General features: G+C 39.6%; 1 protein-coding gene across 6 annotated transcripts in view; it reads right to left on the bottom strand.

The window, feature by feature from the left end:
- Gabpb1 (GA binding protein transcription factor subunit beta 1) overlaps nucleotides 1-26,867 on the bottom strand; it is a 63,159-nt gene that overhangs the window by 25,925 nt on the left and 10,367 nt on the right. For 5 of the 6 annotated variants that reach the window (XM_052722768.1, XM_052722771.1, XM_052722767.1 and 2 more), the window contains exons 2-3: nucleotides 4,932-5,039; nucleotides 148-315 (exon numbers count right to left, since the gene is read on the bottom strand). In XM_052722768.1, coding sequence (XP_052578728.1) covers nucleotides 148-315; nucleotides 4,932-5,039 — 276 coding nt within the window. Of the gene's footprint in view, nucleotides 1-147; nucleotides 316-4,931; nucleotides 5,040-26,169; nucleotides 26,579-26,867 lie in introns of those variants that run through there. The other variant, XM_052722769.1, reaches the window with a different exon arrangement.

Raw genomic sequence — 26,867 nt, forward strand, 5'->3', positions numbered from 1 at the left:
TTCATTTGACAGACTTATACACGTCTATAACAAATGCTCTATCAAAGATAAAAAGTAGACACTTAATAAAACTCTCCCCCTTTTTCATCTTACAAAGTTTGTATGGGGTTTGGATTCAAAATCTAAGTCCAAAGAGAAAAGACATACCTTCAGCAAAACCTCTACTATACTGGCATGGCCCTCAGAAGCCGCCATGTGCAGTGGTGTCCGGTCCACTTTGGTCCTGGCATCCCTACTTACACCGGCTCGGAGAAGTACCTCTGTGGTAGAGTAATGCCCATACTGTGCGGCCAGATGAAGTGGAGAAGTTCCCAGCTATAACACAGCAACACACACATACACATGCACACACAAAGAAAGAAATTCCAGTTTTCAGTTCTTTCAATCTACTTCTACTACAAACTATATTTTTAAACAGTGATGCATATTACATTGTGTACATAGTAATTCAAAACATCAAAAGAAATTACTCAACTCAGGCTTATCTTCACAGAAGCCCTCAAGAGGTCCATGTATAGGTGTGGAAAAGTCAGTGATTCCTCTAATTAAAACTCTCTTCTTGCTCCTCCTCTCCCTTTCTCTACTTTTAAACAAGGTCTCAAACATGAGATCCTGCCTCAGCCTTCTAAATGCTGGGATTATATCATACCTAGCTCTTTGTTACTAACAGAAAAACAACCTGAATTAATTTTACTAAAAATTAAAGGTAATTGTGACCTGAGAATGAAGAAGAGCGTTGTATCAGAGGCATATATCCAAATAGGTGAAGTTTAGGATACATTATACTACATGCATTAAGAAGCACAAAAATCCCACTAACTCAAATTGCCAGTCAATGATGTTAAAAGAGATATTTCACCAGAACATGGAATTTGCCAGGCTGTCACTGTTAGACAGCAACTGGTTTTGTTTTTTTTTTTAAGTTTGTTAATTTTACCATATGTGTATGAATGTTTTGCCTAAATGCACAAATGTATCAAAACCCCTAAAACTGAAGCTATAGATGGCTGTGAGCCACCAAATGGGTCCAAGGAACTGAACCCAGGTCCTCTGCAGAAGCAACAAGTGTACTTCACCTCTGAGCCATCTCTCTGGCCCATCCCCTTAGTTTTTAAATCGCTTTCTATGGACCGCCTTGTTCTAAGACCTCCATGTGTTGACGTCATAGCATGGGTACGATTCCTACCTTGGTACGGCAGGAAAGAAGCGGAAGTACAGAGAGGTCACCAATCTGCCTAACGTCACACAAGCGACCTAGCACAACAAAGCAGCCTTAGAAATCATTATTTCATGACAAAAAAGTCATTTATAGAGGTGTTAACAGACCCTCAGAGATCGAAGGGGAGACTGTTGGATAACCCTTCCTTCATGTTTTGTTGTATTTTCATATAGCTGCCCTTTACTCTCAACAGTGCACTGAACAACCACTAAGATTTCACCAGTGACACACTGAGCTCTACTTTGTATTTCTGCTGTTATTCTTAAGACTCTTCCTTTTAGGTTCACATGCAAGGAAAAAACTACATGCAACACCGCATACTTAGTGTCAAGAATAGGTAAATGTCTGTAAAGTCAACACCAGTCTGGAAGGAAAACCTTTCCAGTAACTTTAAGTCCTCTTACATGTTGTTCCCTGATCACAAGTCCTTCCCTTAGTCCCTCAGGTAAATGCTACTCAAAACAAGAATTGGTTTTGGTATGCATGTGTGTGTGGTGTGAGTTCTGGGCACCCAAACCAAGGTCCTCATGCTTACATGGCAAGCATTTACTCACTAAGCCATCTCCCCAGTCCCTACTCAGGATTTTCTGACAAGCATTACTTTAATTTCTATCAATTACAAATCCTTAAATGGTATAGTTTGATTCTTCCTGTTTTGAACTTTACTAGAATCCTACCACATTTACTTCTGATTTGTCAACTGCTTAATATTATGTCTACAAAATGCATTCATGTTAATGGGCATATGTAGTACACTAACTTTCTCTACAATACTCCATTCTGTAAAAAGCTGTAACTACAGCCTGGACTACCAAGTGAGTTCCAGGAAAGGCGCAAAGCTACACAGAGAAACCCTGTCTCAAAAAACCAAAAAAAAAAAAAAAAAGCTGTAACTAATTTGACTAACCAACTGATGAACACTCTTTTGTTTCCAGCTTTGTTAACAATTCTGCTACAGGGGTCTTCTAGCAACTCAAGTACATAAACAAGATTTTATTCTATATTCTAGCTCAACTGATACAAATGGCATATACATATTAAAATTTACTAAGCGCTGTCAAACTGCCCTCCAAAATGGCTACAACAATTCACCTTTGTATTATCTCCTCACCAATGCTGGCACTACAGACATCACTTTGCTAACCAAGTAGATGTGTCCAATAGCTTCTGGCTTTACTTTTCATTCACTGGTAGAGTTGAACACTGTTGTATGTTTACTGGCCATTCTAACTTTCTCTTGGTGAAGTACTACTCTGAGTCATCTGTCTGTCTATTCTGACCCACAGGGACTCCTTGTATACATACTGTGGACACTAATCCTTATTTATAATCCTTCTGTCTTGATGTACTACAGCATCATGGTGACATATCTAGTATGCATTTTCTTTAAAAGTATTTATCTTATGTGTGAGTATCTACATGTACATCTGTGCACCATATATATGCAATGCCTGTGGAGTCCAGAAGAATCCTCTAGAACTGGAGTTTCAGGCAGCTGTGAGCTGCCATGTTAGGTGCTGAGCAAGGAACCCAGGTCCTCCTCAAGGGCAACAGTGCTCTTAACCAGAGACAACTCTCCAGCCTCATAAGCATTTTCAACAAGCTGACTCTGCTATAAATTTGTTGGGCTACTTGCATCTGTGGGCACTTACCCATTCTGGAAATTCTAGGCAACTGTACTTCAAACTACTTCACCCTGATCCATACTAATTTTGTGGGTCTACTAATACTATGAGCACTGGGCTGTTTCCAGCTTTGTTCCTATGAATACTGTTCGCCCACACTCATTTTGTGGGTCACTGTATCTCTCACAAGTCACATTTTCTACTGTGCATCTACATTACACCTGGGTTTCCTACCACTGGTTCTAAGTTGTCTGCAGCTGTCTCTAACTTGTGACTGAACTCTATCTACTGTCCTCAGCAGGTCTGCTCCTGCTGTCAGGCTGTTTCAGTAAGACATTCAAGCTGCTTTGTGTTTGGGTGTTAATACTCGACTGCTCGCTTTCCTTGCAATTTCCTTAAGCTGGGACTTAAAGAGGTAGGTTTCTCTAGGGGATATGCATGCTTCTGCCAGGGACACGGGTAAAAGAACCCTAGTGCAGAGAAACTTCACATCCACTCCGCAGCCTATAGTTCCTGATACAATGTGACTCCACATTCTCTTCAATCTACGTTTCCTGCTCTCCCTCAGTGCTGGTTCACACCAGGTCACTTATTTGCAGTGCCCCCCACAAGAGCAGGGAGAAGAGGTGGAGAGAGAGGAGGGTACTCTGAGATAGGCCGAGTGCTGCAAGTGCAGTTCCTGGAACTGTCCCACCAGAGTTAGCCCTGGAGCACTCCCTGATCTTTGTCTTCAGTACCCCATGCTGGTGAGCTGGGGAAACCAACAAGGAAATCTAAATCTAGCAAAGGTTCCTAGAGAATGGAGTCTCTGGATTCCAGCTTACATTCAGTGTTTTGGATTCACTCTTCCTTCTTAGCAAAGCACTCAAGATTTCCTTGAAAATATCTAGTGAGAAGGTCTTAACTGACACAGACAAATGCTGACATACTTATAGATGAATTCGTGAGATTTGCTTTAAAACAATACAAAGACAGATCATGGAGGAACGAGATGTACCATGGTTTGCTGGTTTTGAAGCTGGATGAGAGGTATGCGGGAGTTGATGCTTGCATAAAATTTTCCAAAACAAACAAAAAAATTTACTTTACATGAAAATTTTAAAAAGAACAGGGAATAAATAAAGACAAAAAAACTAAAAATCAGAATTTTGTATTGTTAGAGTGATAAAGTTACTGCAGATTCCTAACCCTCCATGCTCCTAAGACCATCCCTTTTGCCTTACCCCCAGAAATGAACAGGCATGGCTGCTGCCTTCTCCACACTGCCTTCTATACTGCAAGAAACTGTTTCCTTTCCTTTCTTCCCATTGGGTCACATTTCTTTCTTTCTTTCCTTCCTTTTTATTTTAAAGACAGGGTCTCACTAGGAAGCTTTGGCTGTCCTGGAACTCACTATGCAGATCCACGTGCCTCTGCCTCCCTGGTCACGTTTCTTACAATTTCACAAGCAGCAATGGAAATGCAAACTTTTTTCTTTTCAGGAAAAGTTAAAACTCCCATCTTCATTACTTTGTGAATTATCAATCCTCTCCCTATTATAGTGTTTTTAAACTGAATCCAAGCAATTATATAGTTAGTCACACCAAACTAGTCTAAAGTCTTTAAAACACACAACCTTTTTTCATAGATGCTGATTGGATAAGATTGTCTATTGTTAAGAAAATAACATGAGCAATGCATTCCTTTAAAAGACAGTTTAATTATGGGCTGGAGAAACGGCTTAGCCATTAAGAGCATAGACTTCTCTTGCAGAGGACCCACCTTCAGCTCCTAGCACCCAAGTCAGCTAACTAACAATTGCCTGTATCTCAGCTCCAGGGGATCCAACACCTCTGACTTCATGGGCATCTGCACTCACATGAACATTCCCATACACATAAACAAATTAAAAATTATAAAAATAAATCTTTTTTAAAGATAGCTGTAATCATAAAATCTGAACAAGTAAGTAGCCCCCAAAAGTGAGTGTGTATACATTATATCATTTATAAGCATAAATACTAGCTAAATTTTCATCTGGGAAGAAGGGAGGAGGAGCAGAAGAGGAGGAAGAACTAAAACAACTACGACATTAAAACACTCTTTACCCAGTCGGTAGTGAAAGGAGCTCCATTTGCCATCAAAATACGAACTTCGTCATCTTGACCTGCTCGTGCCGCTTCTAAAAGCTTCTTCCCCAAGTCTACCAGGGACATCTAAATGAAACACATGAACTGATATGAGAATCTCCATTATATACTATGACATGATTTCCCCCTCATTCCTAAGTCCATTCTCGTTATCCCTTCAAATGTGCTATGGTTAATCTAAAACTAATCATCACACAAAGGAATTTATATTTCAACTCTTGAAATATATTTCTTTTCTAAGTTTTTATCAGAGTAAAACTGGTTAAAATTCTTCACATACGGCCAGTAAATGACAGAAGATGTAAAGCAGCAGGCGCAGTGAGCCTAAAAATTAAAAGCGGCATCTATTCGTATTGGAGCCTGGTGACATTTTTATGAAATTATGGGTTAAAGTGCCCTGTTCCTGATGTCCACTAATCTACCCAACCTCTTCCAGACCAGTAAGTATGCTCAATTCTAAACAAATGTCTCTTGCTCTGTCTGGGGCATGTACTGTACACTTCAGTCTTCCAGAAAGGGGCACAATTCACACTCCATGGAAGTACTAAAAAGAGAGTTGAATGGTCTTATGAGCAGGACATGAGTCTCACTAAGAATCTACAAAGAGATTTTATCTTGAATTCAAGAATTCTCTAAAGGCTAATGTCCCCATGAAGGGAGGGAGGAGGCAGAGGGAGGCAGGAAAGACAGACAGGAATCCATAGATGAACAAGGACTTGAACTGGTCAAAGGAGCTCATATTCGATTTGGTCATTCTGGGGAGTGAGAATGTTTCCAATCCAGAAGCTTCCTCTGTGGTACTGTAGAATATACTACGGAAAGAACAGGGACAACCAGTTCTGTGGGGAAATCTTTTGAGATGTAATAAGAAAGAGATGTGGCTGGGATTCAAACTTGTCTGAAAAGGAACACACTCACAAGGTAAAAAGTCATAAAGAAATGAACCACAGGGCAAGAGTGACTTATGTGAACAGCTGTCATTCAAGAGCACTCAAGAAACTGGCAGAGCTTGGAAAGGTTATTTCTTCCAGGAAGGGATAAAAGATGCTACATACTTAGAGGAAATGTTAGGAGGCACCAGAGAGAACTACAAGAAAATCTAACTTCTGGAAAGAACTATGTCAAATTATCTTATGTTTTAGTAGATTCTGTAATATGAGAGCATCCATGCCAAACACAGGAATAACCACAGAAAGCCATGAACACTAGGTGGTGTACACAGATGAGATTTCTTACGAGTTATTCTGTGTGCAATAATAAAGGATTCATAATATACCCTGTGGTGAAGAATGAGAAAACTTAACATATGCAGTTGTAGAGTTTATATGGGTTTTTCGTGTGTGTGTGTGTGTGTGTGTGTGTGTGTGTGTGTGTGTGTGTGTTTAGTTTTGTTTGCATGTGACACTTGCAACATTTCTTTTACCTTTGACCTTCTAGTTCTCTTTCTCTTTCCCCCCTTCCACTTTTCTCTGTAACCCAAGGTCTTTAATCCTGCAAACTGAACTTCTGATCTCCGATGGAGTCTTTCCTAGAGACCATGCTGCAGCTCCACAGTAAACATCACCATCACACTCAGAAAGCATTGGAACATTAAGCAGTAATTCCTATGAAAGACACCATAGTCTTTAAGAAAGGAAAAGCTGATTCCTCTCCTATAGAAGTACAGCAAAATGCAAACTATCTAACACAGTATCTACGCTGTAGAAGAGCCAATTTCACTTAAATCTGTCTCTAAAATGAAACTCATCTTTCAAATAAACATTTTTAAATGTTATATACAACGTAAACTCTTTACAGTGTTTATAGAGCCAGGTGAATCCATCTGGCATACAAAGTGCCAGACAAGACATCTGGAGTGATCTACAAAGTGCCAGACTGGATGTTTCTCATTCTGAAATTAGTCTGTTTGCCTTTTCATCTTGATTTGTATACATTCTAGATAGTAGGTCCTTTGTCAAATACAAAATGATCAATAACTCCTTTTCAAATCCTGATCTGACTCTCTATCCCATTTTCTTTGATATCAGATACTATCTTCTATGCATAGGTAGCTTTAAGTTTTATAAAAAATGTGAAACCTTTATGTATTCAAAAATAAAAGCCAGTCTTGGTGACACATATCCCTGTCTATATCCCAGCCCTTAATGATGTGGAGACAGGAGACTCTTGAGTTTGAAGATATTTATTTATATACTTATATGTTCATACCTATACTACATGGCAAGACCTCAACAAGCAAAAACGCTCAAGCAAAGAAAATAAAATCAAGGACAGAAGATGTGTGCTAAGCACCACAAATGACTAGCAAATGTTAACCTTTTAATTATTTAAGAGGTCTGACTTGACAAGCCAGGGTAGAAGCTGGCAGACAGTTCAGTGAGTTATGCAGCTGGAACACTCATGGTCCACTGAAGCTCAGATCCTCAGGGATGCCACCTGCAGACTTGTACCCTGTCCAAGGTCCAGCCTTTACCAAGATTCTGGTTCTGGTGTCGGGATACTGAAACCTCAGACTAACAGAATTCTCTTCTTTTCTAGTAGGTGTAGCTGTCCTTAATTTCAACTCATTTAAACAATGTTTTAGAGCCAGGAGATGGTGGCACACACCTTAAATCCTAGCACTCAGGGGGCAGAGGCAGCAGATCTCTGAGTTCAAGGCCAACCTGGTCTACAGAGGGAGTTCCAGGGGAGCCAGAGCTACACAGCGAAACTTCATCTCCAAATAAAAAAATAAAAAATTTTAAATGCTTTATAGTTTGGAGGAATGAAAGGAAGGCTAGAATCAAATGTTCTGATTTTAAAAAGATGGCAATGTAAAGGCTGAATTGGCATACAGTGTTTGAAAGTGACTTGTAAAACATTTAGTATATCTGAAACTGCAGTCTTTACAGGTGCTTGCATATATATTCTACTTTCAGAATAGTTTTTGTGAATTGTACAGAGACAAGAAAGGGTGGGAACTTTTTAATAAAAGAATTTGCATTTATAAATGATCTGTATTAGAATATAAGAAATCTCCAGTTGTTAGTTATAGACAATTACTGCCACCGGTGTACAACAGATACCTTCTATTTCAGTTGCTAATAAAGGGCTACACAATGCAAAAAAAAAAAAAAAAAGGCACGACTCAAAATCAAGATGGGGGAGGAAGCATAAACAAGAATCCAACAAAGTAGTAAAAAAAAAAAAACCTGACAACCACGTATTCTGCAAAAAAGAAAGCACTGTTGACTGTCACTGCCAGAAGTAAAACAGTTTTAAAGTAATTCCTACAGTAGTCAAAGGTGATTGAAACTTACACTTTCACATACTGCTCTATAATGGATGCCAATAGCAGTAAAAGTGGATCAGCTTCAACTTAATCTAGCAAATTTATTAAAAGTTTTAAGAATGTCAAAAACCCACTGATTAAATTATTACCTCTCTATAAACCTATTCTAAAGGAAAAATACAGGTAAGTTATATTTGAAACAATCTAAAGGCTGAAAAGTAATTCAATTAGAGAAACTAATCACAGGAGGCAACCGTTTAATTAGTTTGAAGCTACATAACAGATTTATGTGATGCTAAGCCAATGAAGTTTGAATATCAAAACATGTGCAAAAAGCACAAAATATAATAAGGTGTGGTGACACACAGATGTAATCTCAGCAACTGTGAGACTGAAGTAGATAAAAGGATCATAAATTCCAGGCCAACTGGGCTACACAGCCTGCCTTGGGATATATATGTATCATACCATTAGATCACTTGTTGATATCTTTTAGTACTATATATAATACATAATATATAGTATATAGTATCTATAAGTACATATATGTATATATTAGCACGTCATCCAATAGTATGATTATGGGGAAATTTCCCATTTTACAGTTTCTATAATGTTACCACCTAGTTCTGCCTACCTAATTTAAAAACAAAAATTATAAAAGAACGAATGACATTGTGCAGCTGTCCACTAAGTAAAGTCACACTGAAGAAAGTCTGCCTGCCTTAATAAACAGCTGGAAGAAAATGAAGGATATCAAAGAGCAGAGTTGATGATCTACACTACACGACAGTTGAGCATTTGAATAAACATCCTTCCATAACCTCCCCATGTTCCAGTTATTCAGAACCTATCATATTTAGATCCTGGGTACTGAAGCTATTGTGATTTTTTTAAACCATAAACAATGTGAGAGATTCATGTCACTAGACTAAGGAATCAGTGGTCTCAAAAGTAGCAACACTGTCCCCTAGAGGCCCTTTGTATATGCAGGGGAAGCGTTTGAGAGATTAAAGGCAGAGAAGGTTCTAGCACTTCATGGTCCTCTCAAGAACACTCTAAGTCTCACAAGAACTGTCCCATGTTCTGGGTCCTCTGCTGGAACAGTACACACTCCTAACCACTGAGCCATCTCTCCAGCCCCAAAACTATAATTTTCATTTCAACTTAACAGAAAGAATTAAATTATTTTTAAAGGTAGAAATGGATCTAATGGGGAGAAAATATATGAGATCAAGCAACACCAAAATCAAAGATGCTCTCATTTTCTTGTCTAGATAAAAATAAAAAATAAAACTTTAAATAATGAAAAATACCAAAATGCTATGATCACTTGAAAACACAATGCAATAATTCTGACTCTTAAAGAAACCCAGTTACATCCAGACAATGAAAATGACCAAGAGGCTGGAGGGATGGTTCAGCGGGTAATGGGACTGCTGTGAAGCATGAAGACCAGAGTTCAGATTCCAGGAACCCACATGAACACCAGGTGGTTGTGGTAGCCCAGCACCTAGCACCTCGGAGATAAGGCTGGCCAAATTCAGAGTGCTCCGAGTTCAGTGAGAGACCCTGCCTAAAATAAATACAGTAGAGAGCAACTGAAGACACTCAATTTCAACCTCACATAAATGCATGAATGTGCACTTGTAGTGTGTGTGTGTGCGCGCACGCGCGCACACGCGCGCATGAGCACACACCCATACACATGTCAATGCACATACACACATGTACACCACTCACACACACACACATGCTGGGTTAAGTCCTCAGTTCATTCAGACTAATTATCTACATGTTAAATCCTCAGGGGGAAAAAAAACTTAATATAAAAAAGAAAATTCAGGGTTATCAATTAAAATATATGGCTCATCATTTGATTTTCTCCAATCAAAAAAATAATTCAATAAATTGTAATGACTGCTGATATACCCAGAATCTACTGTATGTGGCATATTACACCACTTAGTTTAATACTTCCTTTCTCCTTGAGAATATAGAAATGCTCATTACAATGTTTCACCTTTAACTTATTTACTGTTTATGAAATGCTTCTCACAGTCTAACATAAATCATTGTTTTACTTAAATCATAATATATTAGACCCACCTAGAAACTTCAACATCTGCTACTTCAGCTCCTAAGAATTATACATGCTGAGTGCCACCTAGTGGCTGCAAGAACAACAGCTTATACAAGCATACATACTAAAATAACTCTAATACTTTTACTTAAAAATATTTACAAGTAGTATGTAATGGCTTTAAGAATCAAGACCCTAAACTTTATATACAACATACTGAACTGTGTAAAAAATGCACAAAAGAGAACTAAAAACAATAAAGCTATTTCCCATTTATTTTGTTGCTTTGTACAATGAACACATATTACTCATGCATTAAAAACAAACTTTCATTAAAAATCTTTACATCAAAACTAGGTTACATGTAAGCTTAAAAATCTTTAATATGCCGGGCGGTGGTGGCGCACGCCTTTAATCCCAGCACTCGGGAGGCAGAGCCAGGCAGATCTCTGTGAGTTCGAGGCCAGCCTGGGCTACCAAGTGAGTTCCAGGAAAGACGCAAAGCTACACAGAGAAATCCTGTCTCGAAAAACCAAAAAAAAAAAAAAAAAAAAAAAAAAATCTTTAATATATAAAGTTAGATGTTGAAAAGTTTTTTTAAATAGTAAAAAGATGTAAAATTATTATCATGTATATAGCAGTATATATGAAATATTCTTGGCAATCACTAATTGTCAACACTCTCATGAGAAAGGAACTCAGAGGCTAAAGAGCTGGTTGAGCAGTTAAAAGCACTTGTTGCTCTTGCAGAAGACTTGAGTTCAGTACCCAGCACTCACACAGGAACTCACAACCACCTCTAACTCCAATTCCGGGGGACCTAGCACCTTCCCCTGGCCTCAATGGGTACTCTACACACTTGGTGCAGACATATATGCAGGCAAACACTCTTACACATAAAATAAAAATAAATAAATAGAAAGGAATTTCTGTAAAGGGATGTTTACTGTCCTGACCACCCAGTCTCAAATAACCAACTCAGAAGCTAAATATGAATTATAAATGCTGCTCAGCCGATAGCTCAGACTTGTGACTAGCTAACTCGTACATTTAAATTAACCCATTTCTATTAATCTATGTATTGCCACATGGCTCATCACTTTACTTGTCCTCTGGCATGTCTTGCTTCCTGGGAAGCTTGCTGGCATTCCCCATGACTCCGCCCCTTCCTCATCCCATCAATCTCAGTTTGGCTTTCCTGCCTAACTTTATCCTGTTCAGCTATTGGCCAGGCAGCTTGTTTATTAAACCAGTCATAGCAACATATATTCACTCACACAGTGTAAAGGAATATTCCACAGCACTTCCTCCTTTTTGTCTAAATAATAAAGGAAGCTTTTAACTTTAACATAGTAAGATTATATACAATAAAACAGTTATCGAATAAGAATTATAGTTACAATATCTAGTCTATTTGTATTTGGCAAAATTAAGAGAAAAAATTCTATTCTCTATTTTATCTTTGTGACTCTAAAGTTTTACATCTAATTTGCTTTTTTATCATAATTAAGGAAAACTATGATTATCAACTCCATCAAAGACCCCAGAAGGATGAAATGTTACCTAATGACAGGGACATCAGGCTGTCTGGACCGTCACTCAAAGTTCCTCTCCAACATTGGGGCAGCCATCTTTGGCCTACAGGCCTAGCATATCTGACAGACTTTCCTGTGAAGCAGGGAATTTTGAAGGACTGTCCTATCTTGTCTTGGTAAAGTTTGGCAGTCTTTCTTACATCCAGGTGGTCTAGTTTGGACAATAATTGTCAGCAATTGAGGCAAAGGCAGTTTCTTTGCCCACAAGACTAGCTTTTGCCATAAAGAAAACAAACTCCATATGTAGTTTCTTTGATGCTCATCATCCTCTTTGAAGTAATTGGTGCTGTCAGGAGCAGACATGTCTCACTGTCAAGAAAAGTCTAAGTTCTTCAAACATTTTAAATGCCATATTCTATAGGTCTTTAAAGTGTTTGAAGATTGTCTATCTATCTGAAATATATCTCTGCATGATCTTGAAATCCTAACTAACATGACTATAAGTTTGCTATTATAGATGACTATTAATCTGTATTTCTTAATTATGTATTATATTTTAAATGACCTGTATAAACATAATACCCTAAAGAGTCGAAATATACATACAGTATAGCAAAATTAACTTTAAATCTGTATCAATAACCCAAAATCCATACTAATGTAAAATATTTAAGATTAATGCTTGTTTTTTGGATTCAAGTACATTCAATGATCTATCCTTTTATCTCATCATTTCTATATTATATCCCCCTTTTTTCCTTTAGAAAGAGATCTTTGAATTTAACTTCTTTGTTTAGCTTTTTTTCTTACATAAGCAATAACAACTTATAACCAACCCCTTAAGGACAAACATTCATCATTTATTTTGGGAATTTGCGTGTAGTTCTCTAGACTACTTCCTGCTAATTGGAGGTGCTTATAATCTTTGGGGGACCCTGAAAAAATTTAGGATTATGGTCATGTCCTGACTGGAGTATTCTGTGAGGCTGGCTCATGTCAGCCAGCAGCCTGTTCTGGATGCAGAACTCAGAGGAAACTGCAACAGAAGTGCTCTGAAACATTGGATCATCTGTGTCATCCATTCCCATTAGAGATTTTTCAGGAGGTCTTCCTTGATCAAACCTGATTTTTCTTAACCCAGAATGAATCCAGAGCCATTCATTTTCTGTGGAAATAAAAGGAGAACCTCTTCCAAAGTAACATAGAGGTCTCTGAGTGCAATATCATTCTTGCCCTCCCCTTACCCCCAACCCCAGGTAGCCATTTTGAGGTAGACACAGTAGTGGGCTGAGGAAGGGGAAAAAAAAATCACCAAGAGTTCAAAGCCTGTCTGGGCTACATAGCAAACTTGAAGTCATTCAGGGCTACACAGCAAGACTTTGTCTCAAAAATCCAAAAAGCAAAGCCAATGGTTTCCTTTTTCATTAAAATATCTGTTCTAACCAAAGCAAAGTAAACCAAAAAGAATAGATGGCTTGGGAAGTAAGGACCCAAAATAAATGCAATGGAAAGGATTCAAAGGAATTCTCAAGGAAACAGCTGTGCCAAACATGGGAAGCAAATCCAGAATGGAGCAATAAGGCAGAGGGTCCAGGAAGGAGTCCTCCAACACAGGCCAGTGAGCCTCCTGAGAAGGGACTGAAACTCCCAGTCAGAGTCTGGGAAGCGTGACGGTGGATATAAAAAGGATAAGTAAAATATTAAAAGAGGCTGTTTCTCAGAGAAAAGCAAAAATAGTAAGTTTTTCAGTCATACCGTATATATGCATATATTACAGAATATAGGCTGAATAATAGTCCCCAAAGATGTCTGTACCAAGAACTTGTATTGACTTACATGAAAGATTTTGTAGATGATTACCAGGTGAGCCCACTGCAAAAGAGGAAGGAGGGGCTAAGAAGTATGTGATAAAAATATGATATTGACTGTAGAGAGAGGTGTTTGGGTGTGTATATGTGTATGTGCATGTGGGGGTGGGGGGCAGATGAGGTGAGATGGAACATAAGAGTATAGGGGGGGTAGAGAGGGAGAGGTTGAAATTGACATTAATTTAAAGACACTGGAAGGGTCACCATTCAAGAAATAGCTAGACATAGTGACAAACCCCTGTAATCCCAGCAATGGAGAGAATGCGGCAAGATGACTGAGTTCAAAGCCAGCCAAAGGGCCATCTCAAAGAAAATAAAATAACCAACACCCCCCCACCCACGCCAAAATCAAAAGATGGGCGGTGGTGGAGCATGCCTTTAATCTCAGGCTCAGAAGTAGAGGCAGGAGAATCTCTGCAAGTTTGAGGCCAGCCTGGACTATAGAATGAGTTCCAGGACAGCCAGGGCTACACAGAGAAACCCTGTCTTGACAAAGAAAATAGCAAAAAGTGTATTACTATACCAATGTGCACCCTATACTACCAATGTACAAGAATCAATTTATCTACAAGGTCCCCACTCCCTACAACCATAATCTTGATCTCAGAACTCCATGCTAAACATCCTGTGAAATCATAGAAAGCAGTGTTTTTAGCTGTTTTCTTATTCTTTGTCATATCCCCCCCCCCTCCTAAATAAGTCACACATGGAGGTTTATTCTGAATTATAAATGCCTGGCCTTACCTTGGCTTGTTTCTTGCCAACTTTTCTTAACTTTAAATTATCCTGTCTACCTTTTGCCTCTGGGCTTTTTCCTTTTCTTACTTCTGTATACCTTTCATTGTTTCTTTTTTTTTTTTTTTTTTTTTTGGTTTTTAGAGACAGGGTTTCTCTGTGTAGCTTTGCGCCTTTCCTGGAACTCACTTGGTAGCCCAGGCTGGTCTCGAACTCACGGAGATCCACCTGGCTCTGCCTCCCGAGTGTTGGGATTAAAGGTGTGCGCCACCACCGCCCGGCTCCTTTCATTGTTTCTTACTCTGTGGCTTGCTGTGTAGTTGGGTGGCTGGCCTCTGGAGTCCTCTTCCTTCTCTGGCTGGCTGCTCTTCTCCTCCCAGTTTTTCTCCTCCTATTTATTTCTCCTGCCTGCCGGCCCCACCTATCCTTTCTCTTGCCTTGCTATTGGCTGTTCAGTTCTTTATTAGACCATCAGGTGTTTTAAATAAGCAAAGTAACACAGCTTCACAGCATTAAACAAATGCAACATAAACAAAGGTAACACACCTTAAAATAATATTCTACAACAAAGCAGAGAAACTTTTTCTCAGGATAACCAGCCCTCTTACAGGAACTGTGATGTGACACTAGATTTCAGCTGAAGTGCCCCTTCTTAACACCTTAAAGCTTTTTAAGAAGGGTGCATCTTGTCCCTGAGAATCTGGGGGAAATGGTCATCTTTCTTCTTCTGTGGCATTCTTTTACCCACTTCAGCAATGCAAACCTGCTCAAAACCATTTGTGCTCTAGAGTGCTTGTTCCTGCTCAGTGACCCTCTCTCTTCTCTAGTACCTGCTAACCCTGCCTAAAGCATGCACTTTATCTGACCCACCAATAATTTACCAGCATTCAATAATGGTACAGTATACACATGTACACAATATCATATATTACATCTATACAGCCTAAGAATTTTCTTTCCCTCTAGGCAGCAGTGGCACACGCCTTTAATCCCAGCACTCGGGAGGCAGAGTCAGGCAGATCTCTGTGAGTTCGAGGCCAGCCCGGTCTTAAAAAAAAAAAAAACAAAAAAAAAAAAACAAAAAACTTCTCTCTCTTGGGCTGGTTCCACACTGTGTATGCAATTCTCTTTAGCAGATATTTCATGCCTCTAGCATCTTGGGGACTGCAGCAATGCAACCCAGGTATCATACAAATAGCCTGAGGGCCTCCATGCAGAGACTCAAGAGGTAGATTCCACAACCCCTTTCCTCATGTATTCCTTATGACTTTAAACTCAGACTATGTGAATGATGCTGTAAATTTGGCTGCTATTAAAAATAATTATACTTTTGGTGGAGATTTCCTTTTTTGTTTGTTTGTTTTTAAAGATAGGGTTTCTCAATGTAGTCCTGGTTGTCCTGGAACTCTCTCTGTAGATCAAATTGGCCTTGACAAACTCAGAGATCTGCCTGCCTCTGCCTCTCAAACACTGGGATTAAAGGTGTGCGCCACCACTGTGCAGCCTTTGTGGAGATTTCAAAACAGCCTATTGTTGGCTATATGGCATGGTTATTGGTAATCACTCTTATTCGGGTTCACAATGAAAAGGAGCAACAAGAACAAAAAGAAACACAAAAATGTACAATTTGAAAAGACAAAGAGCATCAGGAAATTCAATGTGCTTGTGCTGACCAAAATAGGAGATTAAAACGAGCCTGATCTGAACAAAAGGAGTAGTGACCTCAGGCCAAGACCCCACCCAACTAGTTTCCAACTCTGGTAAAAAAAAAAAAAAGGTCTAAGGAATTTTCTGCTCAGAGCCAGACATGGTGGCACATGCCTTTAATCCCAGCACTTGGGAGGCAGAGGCAGGTGGATTTCTGTGAGTTCAAGACCAGTCTGGTCTACACAGGGAGTTCCAGGACAGCCAGGGCTCTATGGAGAGATCCTGTCTCAAAAAAATTAAAAATGAAAAAATGAAAAAATTTTTAAAAAACCCAGAATATTAAAAATAACAACAACAAGAGATCCTGTCTCAAAAAAAAAAAAACAAAATAAGCCAGGTGGTGGTGGCGCACGCCTTTAATCCCAGCACTCAGGAGGCAGAGGCAGGCGGATCTCTGTGAGTTCAAGGCAAGCCTGGTCTCCAAAGCGAGTTCCAGGAAAGGTGCAAAGCTACACAGAGAAACCCTGTCTCGAAAAACCAATTATATATATATATATATATATTGTTTTTACACACTAAAAAGTCACAATCTTAGCCAAAAATGCTTTACATGAAAGATTGTATTGATTATCTCATAGAAAAATTGGCAGATGATGCTAACAGATATTTCTCAGAAACAGAAATATGGAGGCTAGAGATAACTCTGCAGTTAAGATTACGTATTGCTCTTCCAGTGGACCCAAATTTGGTTCCCAGCACCCGTGTTGGGCAGCTACAACTGTCTTTAACTCCAGCTCCAAGGGATCCAATGTCTTAGACATCTTACACTCACAAACAAATTTAAAAATAAAAATCAATCTTCCTTTTTAAATAACCACCACCAAAAAATGATATAAAATGGGACTGGAGATGGCTCAGCAGTTACAAGCACTTGCTGCTTTTGCAGAAGACCCGGGTTCAGTTCACAGCACTCACACTGGATGGCTCACAAGCACCTGCTAACTCCAGTTCTAGGGGATATGATGCCCTCTTCTGGAATCCACAAACACCTGCAGACACGGAGTGCACATACATACACTCAGGCACACACACATATATAAAATAAAATCTTTTAGTCATTTTTGTATGCTTAATTTTTAAAATACTTTGAAAATTTAGAAACTAAAAATGATTAAAAACTTAACCACTACCATGTACATAATATTTATTAAGAGTTTAATAACAAGTTAAAATATGCATAGTGTTTAAGAGGGGAAAAAAATCAAGATAAACAAGGAAGGAAATTGTCATTCTTTATCTTTGTAACAAACACAGAAACTATCCTAAAAATGACTTATTATAACTTTAGATTTTCCACAATTTAAAGTTTTAGTAATTTAAAATACCCTACACTTGAATCCAGGTACAAATCAGCAATTAATATAAGAACTAGAACAAATCCCTTCATATTTTAAAATTATTATATCTTTTACCACTTTTGTTTTTGTTTTGAGACAGGGTTTCTTTATGTAGCCCTAACTATCCTGGAACTTGCTTTGTAGACCAGGCTGGCCTAGAACTCAGAGATCCGCCTGCCTCTGCCTGTGAATGCTGGGATTAAAAGCCTGTGCCACCACCTCCTGCCTTATTTTACCGCTTTTTTTTCTTTTGGATTTTCAGGACAGCAAGAGAATTTTTCATCATAACAGATGCCCCCCTTAGAGCTACTTGTATCTTTCTAATTGAGCTTTTAAACAAAAATGCTGACTAGAGATTATGAATTAAAGTGTAATAATATTTTATGTCTATGCTAGCAGAAAAAGGTTAGACATTGGTACGAGACTAAGTAAAGTACCACTTAGAAAAGCATTCAGTCAAACCCACCTCGCCAATGTACACATCTATGTTATAAAATAAAATTCAGCATGATTATGCCACACACACACACACCAAAAAAAAATTATATAGAAAAAGAAATCATTCAGCACCACTAACCTTTAAAGAAATTGCTAATCAAAAACAATGAAGACTGGGCATGGTGGCACACACCTTTAATTTGAGTACTCACAAGGCAGAGACAGGTGGATCTCAGAGTTCAAGGACAGCCTATTCCAAGAAGCAAGTTCCAGACCAGTCAGAGATAAAGTGGGACCTTGTCTCAAAATAAAAACCAAAGACCAGAATCAAAATGAAAGACCATTTCAACCTAATTAAAAAAGCTATTTCAATAAATAAATAAGTTCTAACAAGACTAAAGAGAAACACTCCCTGCTGGCAGGATTATAAATAGCAATAGTGGGAGATTCCTCAAAAACTAAAGAGAACTGTCATGTGATCAATCAATCCAACTACTGGATTGACATCCTAAAAGAAATCATAGCAGCATGCCAAAGAGATAGCTGCACTCAGTTTATTGTATTATTTATTCAGGGCAGCCAAGATATGGAATCAACTTAGATGCCCACCAAGGATAAAGAAAGAAATGTGGTCTATAAATGGCCCACCAAGGATAAAGAAAGAAATGTGGTCTATAAATGGAGTATTTCATCATGAAAAATAATGAAACTGTCATGTGCATTAACATGATTACCTATGTTAAGACCTCAAGCACAGAAAGACACTGTTATTTACGTATAGAAGTTCAGTATGATCTCTAAGAATGAGACAGTGGTAACAAAAGCCTGGGAAGGTTGCAGGAAGCAATAGAGAGGATGGTTGGGGGTAAAGTTCCAATGGAGAGAAGGAATGAATTTTCATGTTCTCTAGCACAGAAGAACTGATTTATAACAACTAAATGAATACTTAAAAACAGCTAGCAGGGCTGATCTTGGATATTCCCAAGACAAAGAAATGTATGTAGAAGGCCATGTGTCAATGCAGTGATTGTCACACCTCTGTACTCTGTATGTGCAGTGTGTTAATCTTAAAAAATGTGTTGCTAGCAATGAAAATAATATATGGATTATAACGAAAAACAGCCTATATAGTTCAGACTTTAAAAAAAAAAAAAACTTCAGTATGGTGACCTGTATGAAAATAGTCCCCACGGGCTCATAGGGAGTAGCATTTTCTGAAAGGATTAGGACATGTCACTTTGTTGGAGTAAGTGTGGCCTTGTGGGAGGAAATGTGTCACTAGAGTAGGCTTTGAGGTTTCAGAAGCTCAAGTTAGGCCCAGTGGCTCACCATCTCTTCCTGCTGCTTGCAGATCCAGATGCAGAACTCTCAGCTACCTCTCCAGCATGTCTGCCAGCATGCTGCCAAGATTCCCGCCATGATAATGGACTAAACCTCTGTAAGCCGACCCATATAAGAATTGTTGTGGTCATGGGGTTTCTTCACAACAACAGAAACCATAACTAAGAGAAGCAGGTACTACCAGATTTCAATTACTTTCAAGACCATGATCCATGACACATCATTCTATGAGTTAGAACCACTATTCTTTTAAAATCTGAGCATATAAGTTACATGTGCACATATGCACAAAAACAAAGTAATAAGTATATATGACCACTGTGTGTAATATATATATACTTCCTACTGTGGGCTACTATTAAGGTATCTGGGGACTGAAAATGTAACTCAATAGTACCTGCTTTGATACATGAGGCCCATCAAAGTTTAAAAAAAACTTAAAAACTACTTTGATTGTTTCGATATAGGTTCAAAGATAGGTCTCAGTGCATCTTCTAACAAGCTAAGCATGCTCCCTCGTTAGGATCTTGGGTTGCTCAATCCAGAACATGTTCCCTCACTCTGACACCCAGGTATTGAGTTCCTCTGACCACTTCATTCAAGTGGCAGCCACAGCACACCATCTCTCCCCTTGCCTAGCTTTATTCCTTTCTATTTCACTCATTACCTACCACCCAACACCAGAAACTGTTTACTACATTCTTCACTCAAAAGGCAGCTGCTAGTTTTGTTTTGTCTTACTCATTATACTGTGAGAGCTGAAGACAGTCTAGTATGGGATAAGCATCTGACTAAGTTTTAAAAGGGAAGAAAGGGGAAGAACATTATCAACAAAGAAAGAGAAGTTTCATGAGTAAGGTCAAAGAAGCAGTATGTAGTATGAAAAAGTCTGAGCATCAGAAAGTTGACTTTAGCCTGTAAACTACTGAAGACTATTGGGGGTTAGTCAAAGGGTTGATCTACTCAAACATTTATTCAGCACAGGTTCAAGTCATGTTGCTTGGCACAGTGGTGAATGCAAAGGTCAACAGCACAGTGGAGAGGACAAAGGACAGTCAAGTTCTGACCTTAAGCTTTTAGATTAGGAGCATGGGATTTGGAAGTTTCGAGGAAATTATTCTGGCAGCTATATGCAGGATGAATTCAAGGAAGGAGAATCTAAGAAAACTACTGCTTGGTGGATATAATAAAGGAAAAGCACATATCATAGACAACTTCAAGATAGGAAGAGAAAAACTGGGGACTGATAGGAGGCTAGGAAGTAATAAGTCTACAGGTGATGAAAATTCTTTCCCTTTCCACTAAACCATGAGCACTCTCAGACACCAGCAGCATATAAAACAGCCATCTGAAAAGGGGAAAAAAAAAAAAAAAAGAGGGGGAGGAGAGGATCTTATCATTGGCAGGAATGATGACATTGGTAAGAGAATCACAAAACACAAAGACAATAATCATAAGGGCTTAAGAACAGAATATTAAATAAAGAGAAGTACACAAGCGCCTTTATGAAATCAAGCAACAGGAAGCTGCAGTAATGGCTCAGCAGTCAGGAGCACTTGCTCTTGCAAAAGGCAGGAGTTCGATTACTAGCACCCTCATGATGGTACACAGCCATCCATAACTCCAATTCCAGGGACGTGATGCCCTCTTCTGATTTCTGCAGGAACCAGGCATACAAGTGATGCACATACATACATGAAGACAAAACACTCATACACATAATATAAATCTAAAATGTTCCTAAATAATGTCAAGCAATTTATCTGTATTAGCTCCATATAATCAAGATAAAGTCCATTATTACTGACAAAAAGAAGTTCACTTAAGCAGTCTGAATATGATATCCAGTGTTACAGTAAGTTAGGGAAGTAAATAAAAGAACCTCGAGCAAAAATCGTACCTGGGCCCTAAACAGTAATGAAATAAAGGAATGAGGCAGACACTGGAATAAATTCTGAAATTTATTTTCTTCTCCCATTTTATGTTTGCATATTTGAAAGCAGGGGGAATAAACCTTTACTGATAATGGTGTAACCAGAAAGAGAAAGTCACACATGACAGCTAGTTCCTGAAAATACAAGATTCCTCTTTCATAGAGTCTACAAAATGGCAGAACTGAAATTCACCGTAGTGACAATAAACAATGTACAAGCTTAAACTCTGCAGAAGTCAACTGTATCAACTGCGAGTTAAAGAGGTATAGAAGAAATCAGAAGAAAACAAAAACATGAGGTTAACAAAATTATTCCCAAGTAGCTAGTATGTGACTACTGAAATTGTTCATCATCAATTTAAAGTGGTCAAGATCCTAACCATTAGACCTCACATGTGCTAAGACTTGAGGTCAAACTAAAGCAAGCAGTGCTGGGAAGTTCTGATAAAAGGAGCACAGTGAATAGGAAAGTGACTAATGTCAAAATGCACTGGACAAAGGTGTCTCAGTCTGAGCGACACAAACAAGCTACTCCCAACTAGGTGGTTTGCAAACAAGGGAACTCTATCTCTCTCAGTCCCAGAGGACAAAGTCCAAGATCACAGTAGTATGGGTCAACAGCATTCTTGTTGTTGTTGTTGTTGTTTGTTTTTCCAGACAGGATTTCTCTGTGTAGCAATGGCTGTCCTGAAACTCTCTATGTAGACCAGGCTGGCCTCAAACTCTCGGAGATTCACCTGCCTCTGCCTCCTGAGCGCTAGGATTTAAGGTGTGCACCACCACACAGAAAGGACAAACTGGCTGCCTGCAGTTCTCTTCTTAAGGGCACTAATCTCACACATAAGGGATTTACATTCATCATCTAGTATCCTCAACAAGAATTTCGGGACACATTCAGACCACAATATTAAGGGAAAGACAGTGGGGTTCCCTATGAATAGAAAATATGAAATAAGGCAGGCGGTGGTGGCGCACACCTTTAATCCCAGCACTCGGGAGGCAGAGCCAGGTGGATCTTTGTGAGTTCGAGGCCAGCCTGGTCTACAGAGCGAGATCCAGGAAAGATGCAAAGCTACAGAGAAACCCTGTCTCGAAAGGAAAAAAAAAAAAAAGGATGAAATAGAGAGTGATCAGTCACATGGGAAAAAGTCAAAGACTTCACATAAACCATTTTGAATATAAAGGAAAACTTTTATATCATTTATACAACAATGTTTTCTGTTTGGATATAAGTGTTATAGACACAGGGGAGATACAGCAAAGTAGCTATGTTCCAATAGTCTTGTTTTGTTTTGAGGAAAGGGGACACTGAGATAAGGTTTTCTGTGTAGCCCTGACTGTCCTGGAACGTGCTTTGTAGACCAGGCTGTTCCTGAACTCAAGAGATCTCTGCCTTTTTGGATTAAAGGCGTGTGCCACCATGTGCCAGCAGGTAATTTTTCATCATGAAAGAAACTTAAGTCTAGTATAATTGTATGGCTTTGATAACCACTTCTCTACATCTACCAAATGGGTGGGAGCTATGTTAGAAAGCAGTATCATGGTACGCGCCCCCACTCACTTGTTTTAAAGAATCACTACTATATTACCAGATCAGCAGTAGCCTACCTCTCTAGTGTAATGAGATTGATACAACTAACTTTAATAAACAGTCAAGATTCTTCTAGAAAAAGATACTGCATTGTATAATAAAATTACAGTATCAGTGTATTTAGCCTAATTTAAAAAAGTAGAATCACAGTGGCTAGTGAGTTGACTCAGTAGGTAAAGGGTCTTTTCTAATGTGTGTGATGCACAGGAATAAGATGTTATGTATCCCACAAGTGTTTGGAAGAGTTGGGTCAGGTCCCCTAGAACTGGACTTACAAGCAGTTGTGAGCTACCTGACAAGGGTGCTGGGAACTGATCTTGAATGTTCTGAATGAACAGTGAGTGCTCTCAGACATCTCTCCAGCCCCAGGGCAAAGATCTCTGCCACCAAGCTAGTTCTAAATTTAATCCGAGGCCCCATGTGGTAAAAGGAGTGAAATGGCTCCCAAAATGTCCCAAATTGTAATCTTCAAGTGCCATGGCCCTCTTGCACCCATACAAAGCAAATAAATAAATGAACGAATGAATGAATAAAATGCAAAGCAATCTTACCAAATCTGACAGCAAGCCAGTTAGTAATTTCCAGCTAAAATAGACATGTTTGAAAGGAGATACTGTACTGGACTCCTTCCAAAGGTTATATAACATTATTTTGGGGGGGCGCGCACACACACACACACGCACACGCACACGCACACGCACACGCACACGCACACGCACACGCACACACACTCCAAGATTATTGATTGCAAGGGTTCTGAATAGTGGGGCCAAGACCCCACGATAACTATGCACACTAGGTTGGGCATGGTGGCTCATCCCTGTAATCCCAGCATCTGAGAGGATGAAGCAAGTGCTTATGCCAAGTCCAAGGCCAGCTGGACTACATAGTAAGTTTGGGGCAAATTGAGGTTAAACTGAGACTGTAAAAAAAATACCTAGTAAAACTTACCGATCTAGTAACTAAGGCTATGGCTCTCAACCTGGGGTCACGACCCCTTTGGGGTCAACTGACCCTTTCACAGGGTCACCTAAGACCATCAGAAAACAGACATTTACATTACAATGACGGTAACAAAGTTACTGTTCTGAAGTAACAATAAAAATCTTATGGTTAGGGGTCACCACCTGAGGAACTGTATCAAAGGGTCAGGGCATTAGAAAGGTTGAGATTCCACCACTTTATATGTGCACCAACTCATTTAACAGTTCCTCTCACCATGGTAGGTGCTAGAATGCAGATCCCTACTGTACAAAGAAGACAACTAAGGCACACGGAAGAGTCAGGAACATCTCTTGTTATCAACAATGCTTCAACTGGAACTCTTCACAGCTTTATTACAAGATTTATCTTTGGAGAAATTACTTTCTCTACTTCCATGTCATAAACATAAGCAGAGCAAATATAGATGCACTAACCTTTCTGAATAACACTACAGTGCTGAGTTCTGAGGAAACAGGTCTTAACTCTAATTTCTTCTGACACTAAATGTATCTTTTATAGGGATAAAGGAACAAATATCTTCAGAAAAGTAAACTGCTAATTACCACTGACCCAAAGTTGAGCCATTAATGCTATAGAAACATAATTATTAGTTGTAAAGCCATGGTTGGGGTCACTAGAACGCTACCTGACTTCAAGTGAAGAGAGTTTACAATTATTATTTTATAAACTAAGCAGAGGAATTGAAAGGGTCCCAATATATACACACACAAAGTTTAGGAGACAGAAATGCTAGATCATTACATATCGTATACAGATGTCAAAATATCTTTTTTGTTTTTGTTTTTTGAGACAGGGTTTCTCTGTGTAGTTTTAGTGCCTTTCTTCGAACTCACTCTGTAGACCAGGCTGGCCTCGAACTCACAGAGATCTGCCTGGCTCTGCCTCCCAAGTGCTGGAATTAAAGGCGTGCGCCACCACCGCCCAGCTTTAAAGGTGTCAAACTGTCTTATTTGTTGATCCATAAACAAGTTCCTAGATGTTCAAGCACATGATGAGAGTCTCTAATGTCTCTCAGTGAAATGAGGGTTGGACCCCATTAGTGCATTTACAGGCACTAGGCAACTTGAAAGAAACTCTAGCTCCCTCAAAAATGAATTTCTGACTTAAAATTTCATGTGACATATTTTGAGTATGTTATGTTTGCCTTAACTGTTACCTGAAGAGATACTTAAAGGTTTTTTAAATGCCAGGGGAGGAGGGGGAAAAAACAACCAAAATCAAATAAAATTAACTAAGATCCAATCTTTTTTTATATGAATAGCACACATTAAAAATGCACCTGGCACTTTCTGACAATTACATGAAGAATGGCCAGATGCTTCCTGTTGATGGAACAGCAGAGAAAGGCCAACTGACAGATTCAGACTAGAGGTCACAAGAAACCACTGGAAACTCAGCTTCCGTTCAAAACCAGTAAGCCCAAACTCATCTTGAAATTTTACACATTAATCACCCACACCTAGGAAACCCAGACTGACTCAGAGGGAGCTAAGAGCTTACATATGCACAGTATATATGCATACTACTTATGCTTTGTTTAAGCAAAGGCCTCACTTTCAACCAAAGTATGGAACTCTACCGTGCTTTCAAAGTGTCCTCTTGAAAAAGACATATACCCAGGTCTTTACAAGCATATCTACTGTGCTCATAAAACTGCTTTATTATCTGTGTACACCATTAAACACGAACTGGAACTTTAAAATGTCTTGTCACTTTGCCTATTTCCAAATGTTCCTGAGACTTCAAGACCATTGGCAAATTATAATCTGTAATGATTAGGTATCTAAAATTCCCATCTTGTAAAAAGTTAGAGCCCTCTCTCCCAAAATACAGGAATCATTCTTCTCATTCATATATTTTTTAAAGTTTGTCTTGTACAATATCCTGATTGTACTTACATGGTGAGAAACAGGGTAGGATGTCATATTTTGGAAAAAGAATAAAAGCACAATGTGTACAGTGCTTTCCAGTGGTTATGTGGTGTGATATCACAAGACTGCATGCAAAAAATAGATACAAGAATCTGTTTTCTGTTTAGGCTCTAGAACGATTTGCAAAAATGCAAAAGAACGTTGACTCTTGCCTAAATCATGAGTTACATATGAATTCGACTTTTCACAAAATAAGAAAAATAAAGGGATAATAGTTATCGGGTTCCTTAAAATTCAAAGTCAGAGTCTGAAGGCCTAAGTCAAAAATCTATCAGTTAAATTAAACTAACCTGGACGAATCTCTGTGCGATAAAGCTATCTTCCGCATAATAATAAATTCGGTGCGTTTTAAATTCTGGAATGGCAACTATTTCACAAGGACAAGTACCCCAACGTTTTAACACTTCAGAAAGTAACTTGCCTGAATGGACAGCAAACCAGTGTCTGGAGAAAGAACTTAAAATTATTTCCACGTTATGAAGCTCCCTTTCGGAAGTTCTGTGGTCTCGCCCCTGCTTTAAACAGATGTGTCTGCTCAGACACAGTCCAAGCGGGCTTGAAAGCAAAAGCTTCAAGGGAAGACACCGCAATTAGGCCCGTGCCATTCCTTCCCTTAGCTTTCATTTTGGAGATGCACACTTGAAGCGAGGCACGCGGCTTCAACCCAGCGGGAGAGAGGTTCCCAAGAGCACCCTCAACACCGATCTGCGCCTAGACACGAGATGACCCGACGAAACTCGCGGCTTCTTTTCCCGCACCCGCGCTCGCGTGGGTTCCGCCGCAGGCCAAGTCTCCGGGGCAAAAGTCTCCACCACGGAGACTGGCAGGCTCCGTCCCTTCAGGGCTCTCCCGTCTACCCTGCCCCGGGCCGGCTGCTCCCGCCGAGAACCCGAGCGCTCCCGGCCCCGTGGGCCCCGGCGCGGCGGCGCGGCCCGGCCCGGCCTTCCCGCTTGTCGTCGGCCCGGCCCGGCCCGACCCGGCGTTCAGGCCGCCGAGACAAAGGAGCGGGCGGGGGCCGCGCCGCCTCTCCAGCCGCCCGCCCCACGGGCCCGGACCCCCACGGCCATTGCCACCCCACCGCAGCCCCGGCCCGTGGGGACCGCAGGAGGCCGCGGCGCC

The sequence above is a fragment of the Peromyscus californicus genome, unplaced genomic scaffold (assembly GCF_007827085.1).
Source record: "Peromyscus californicus insignis strain IS unplaced genomic scaffold, ASM782708v3 Scaffold_7__1_contigs__length_154581171, whole genome shotgun sequence".
Lineage (NCBI taxonomy): Eukaryota > Metazoa > Chordata > Mammalia > Rodentia > Cricetidae > Peromyscus > Peromyscus californicus.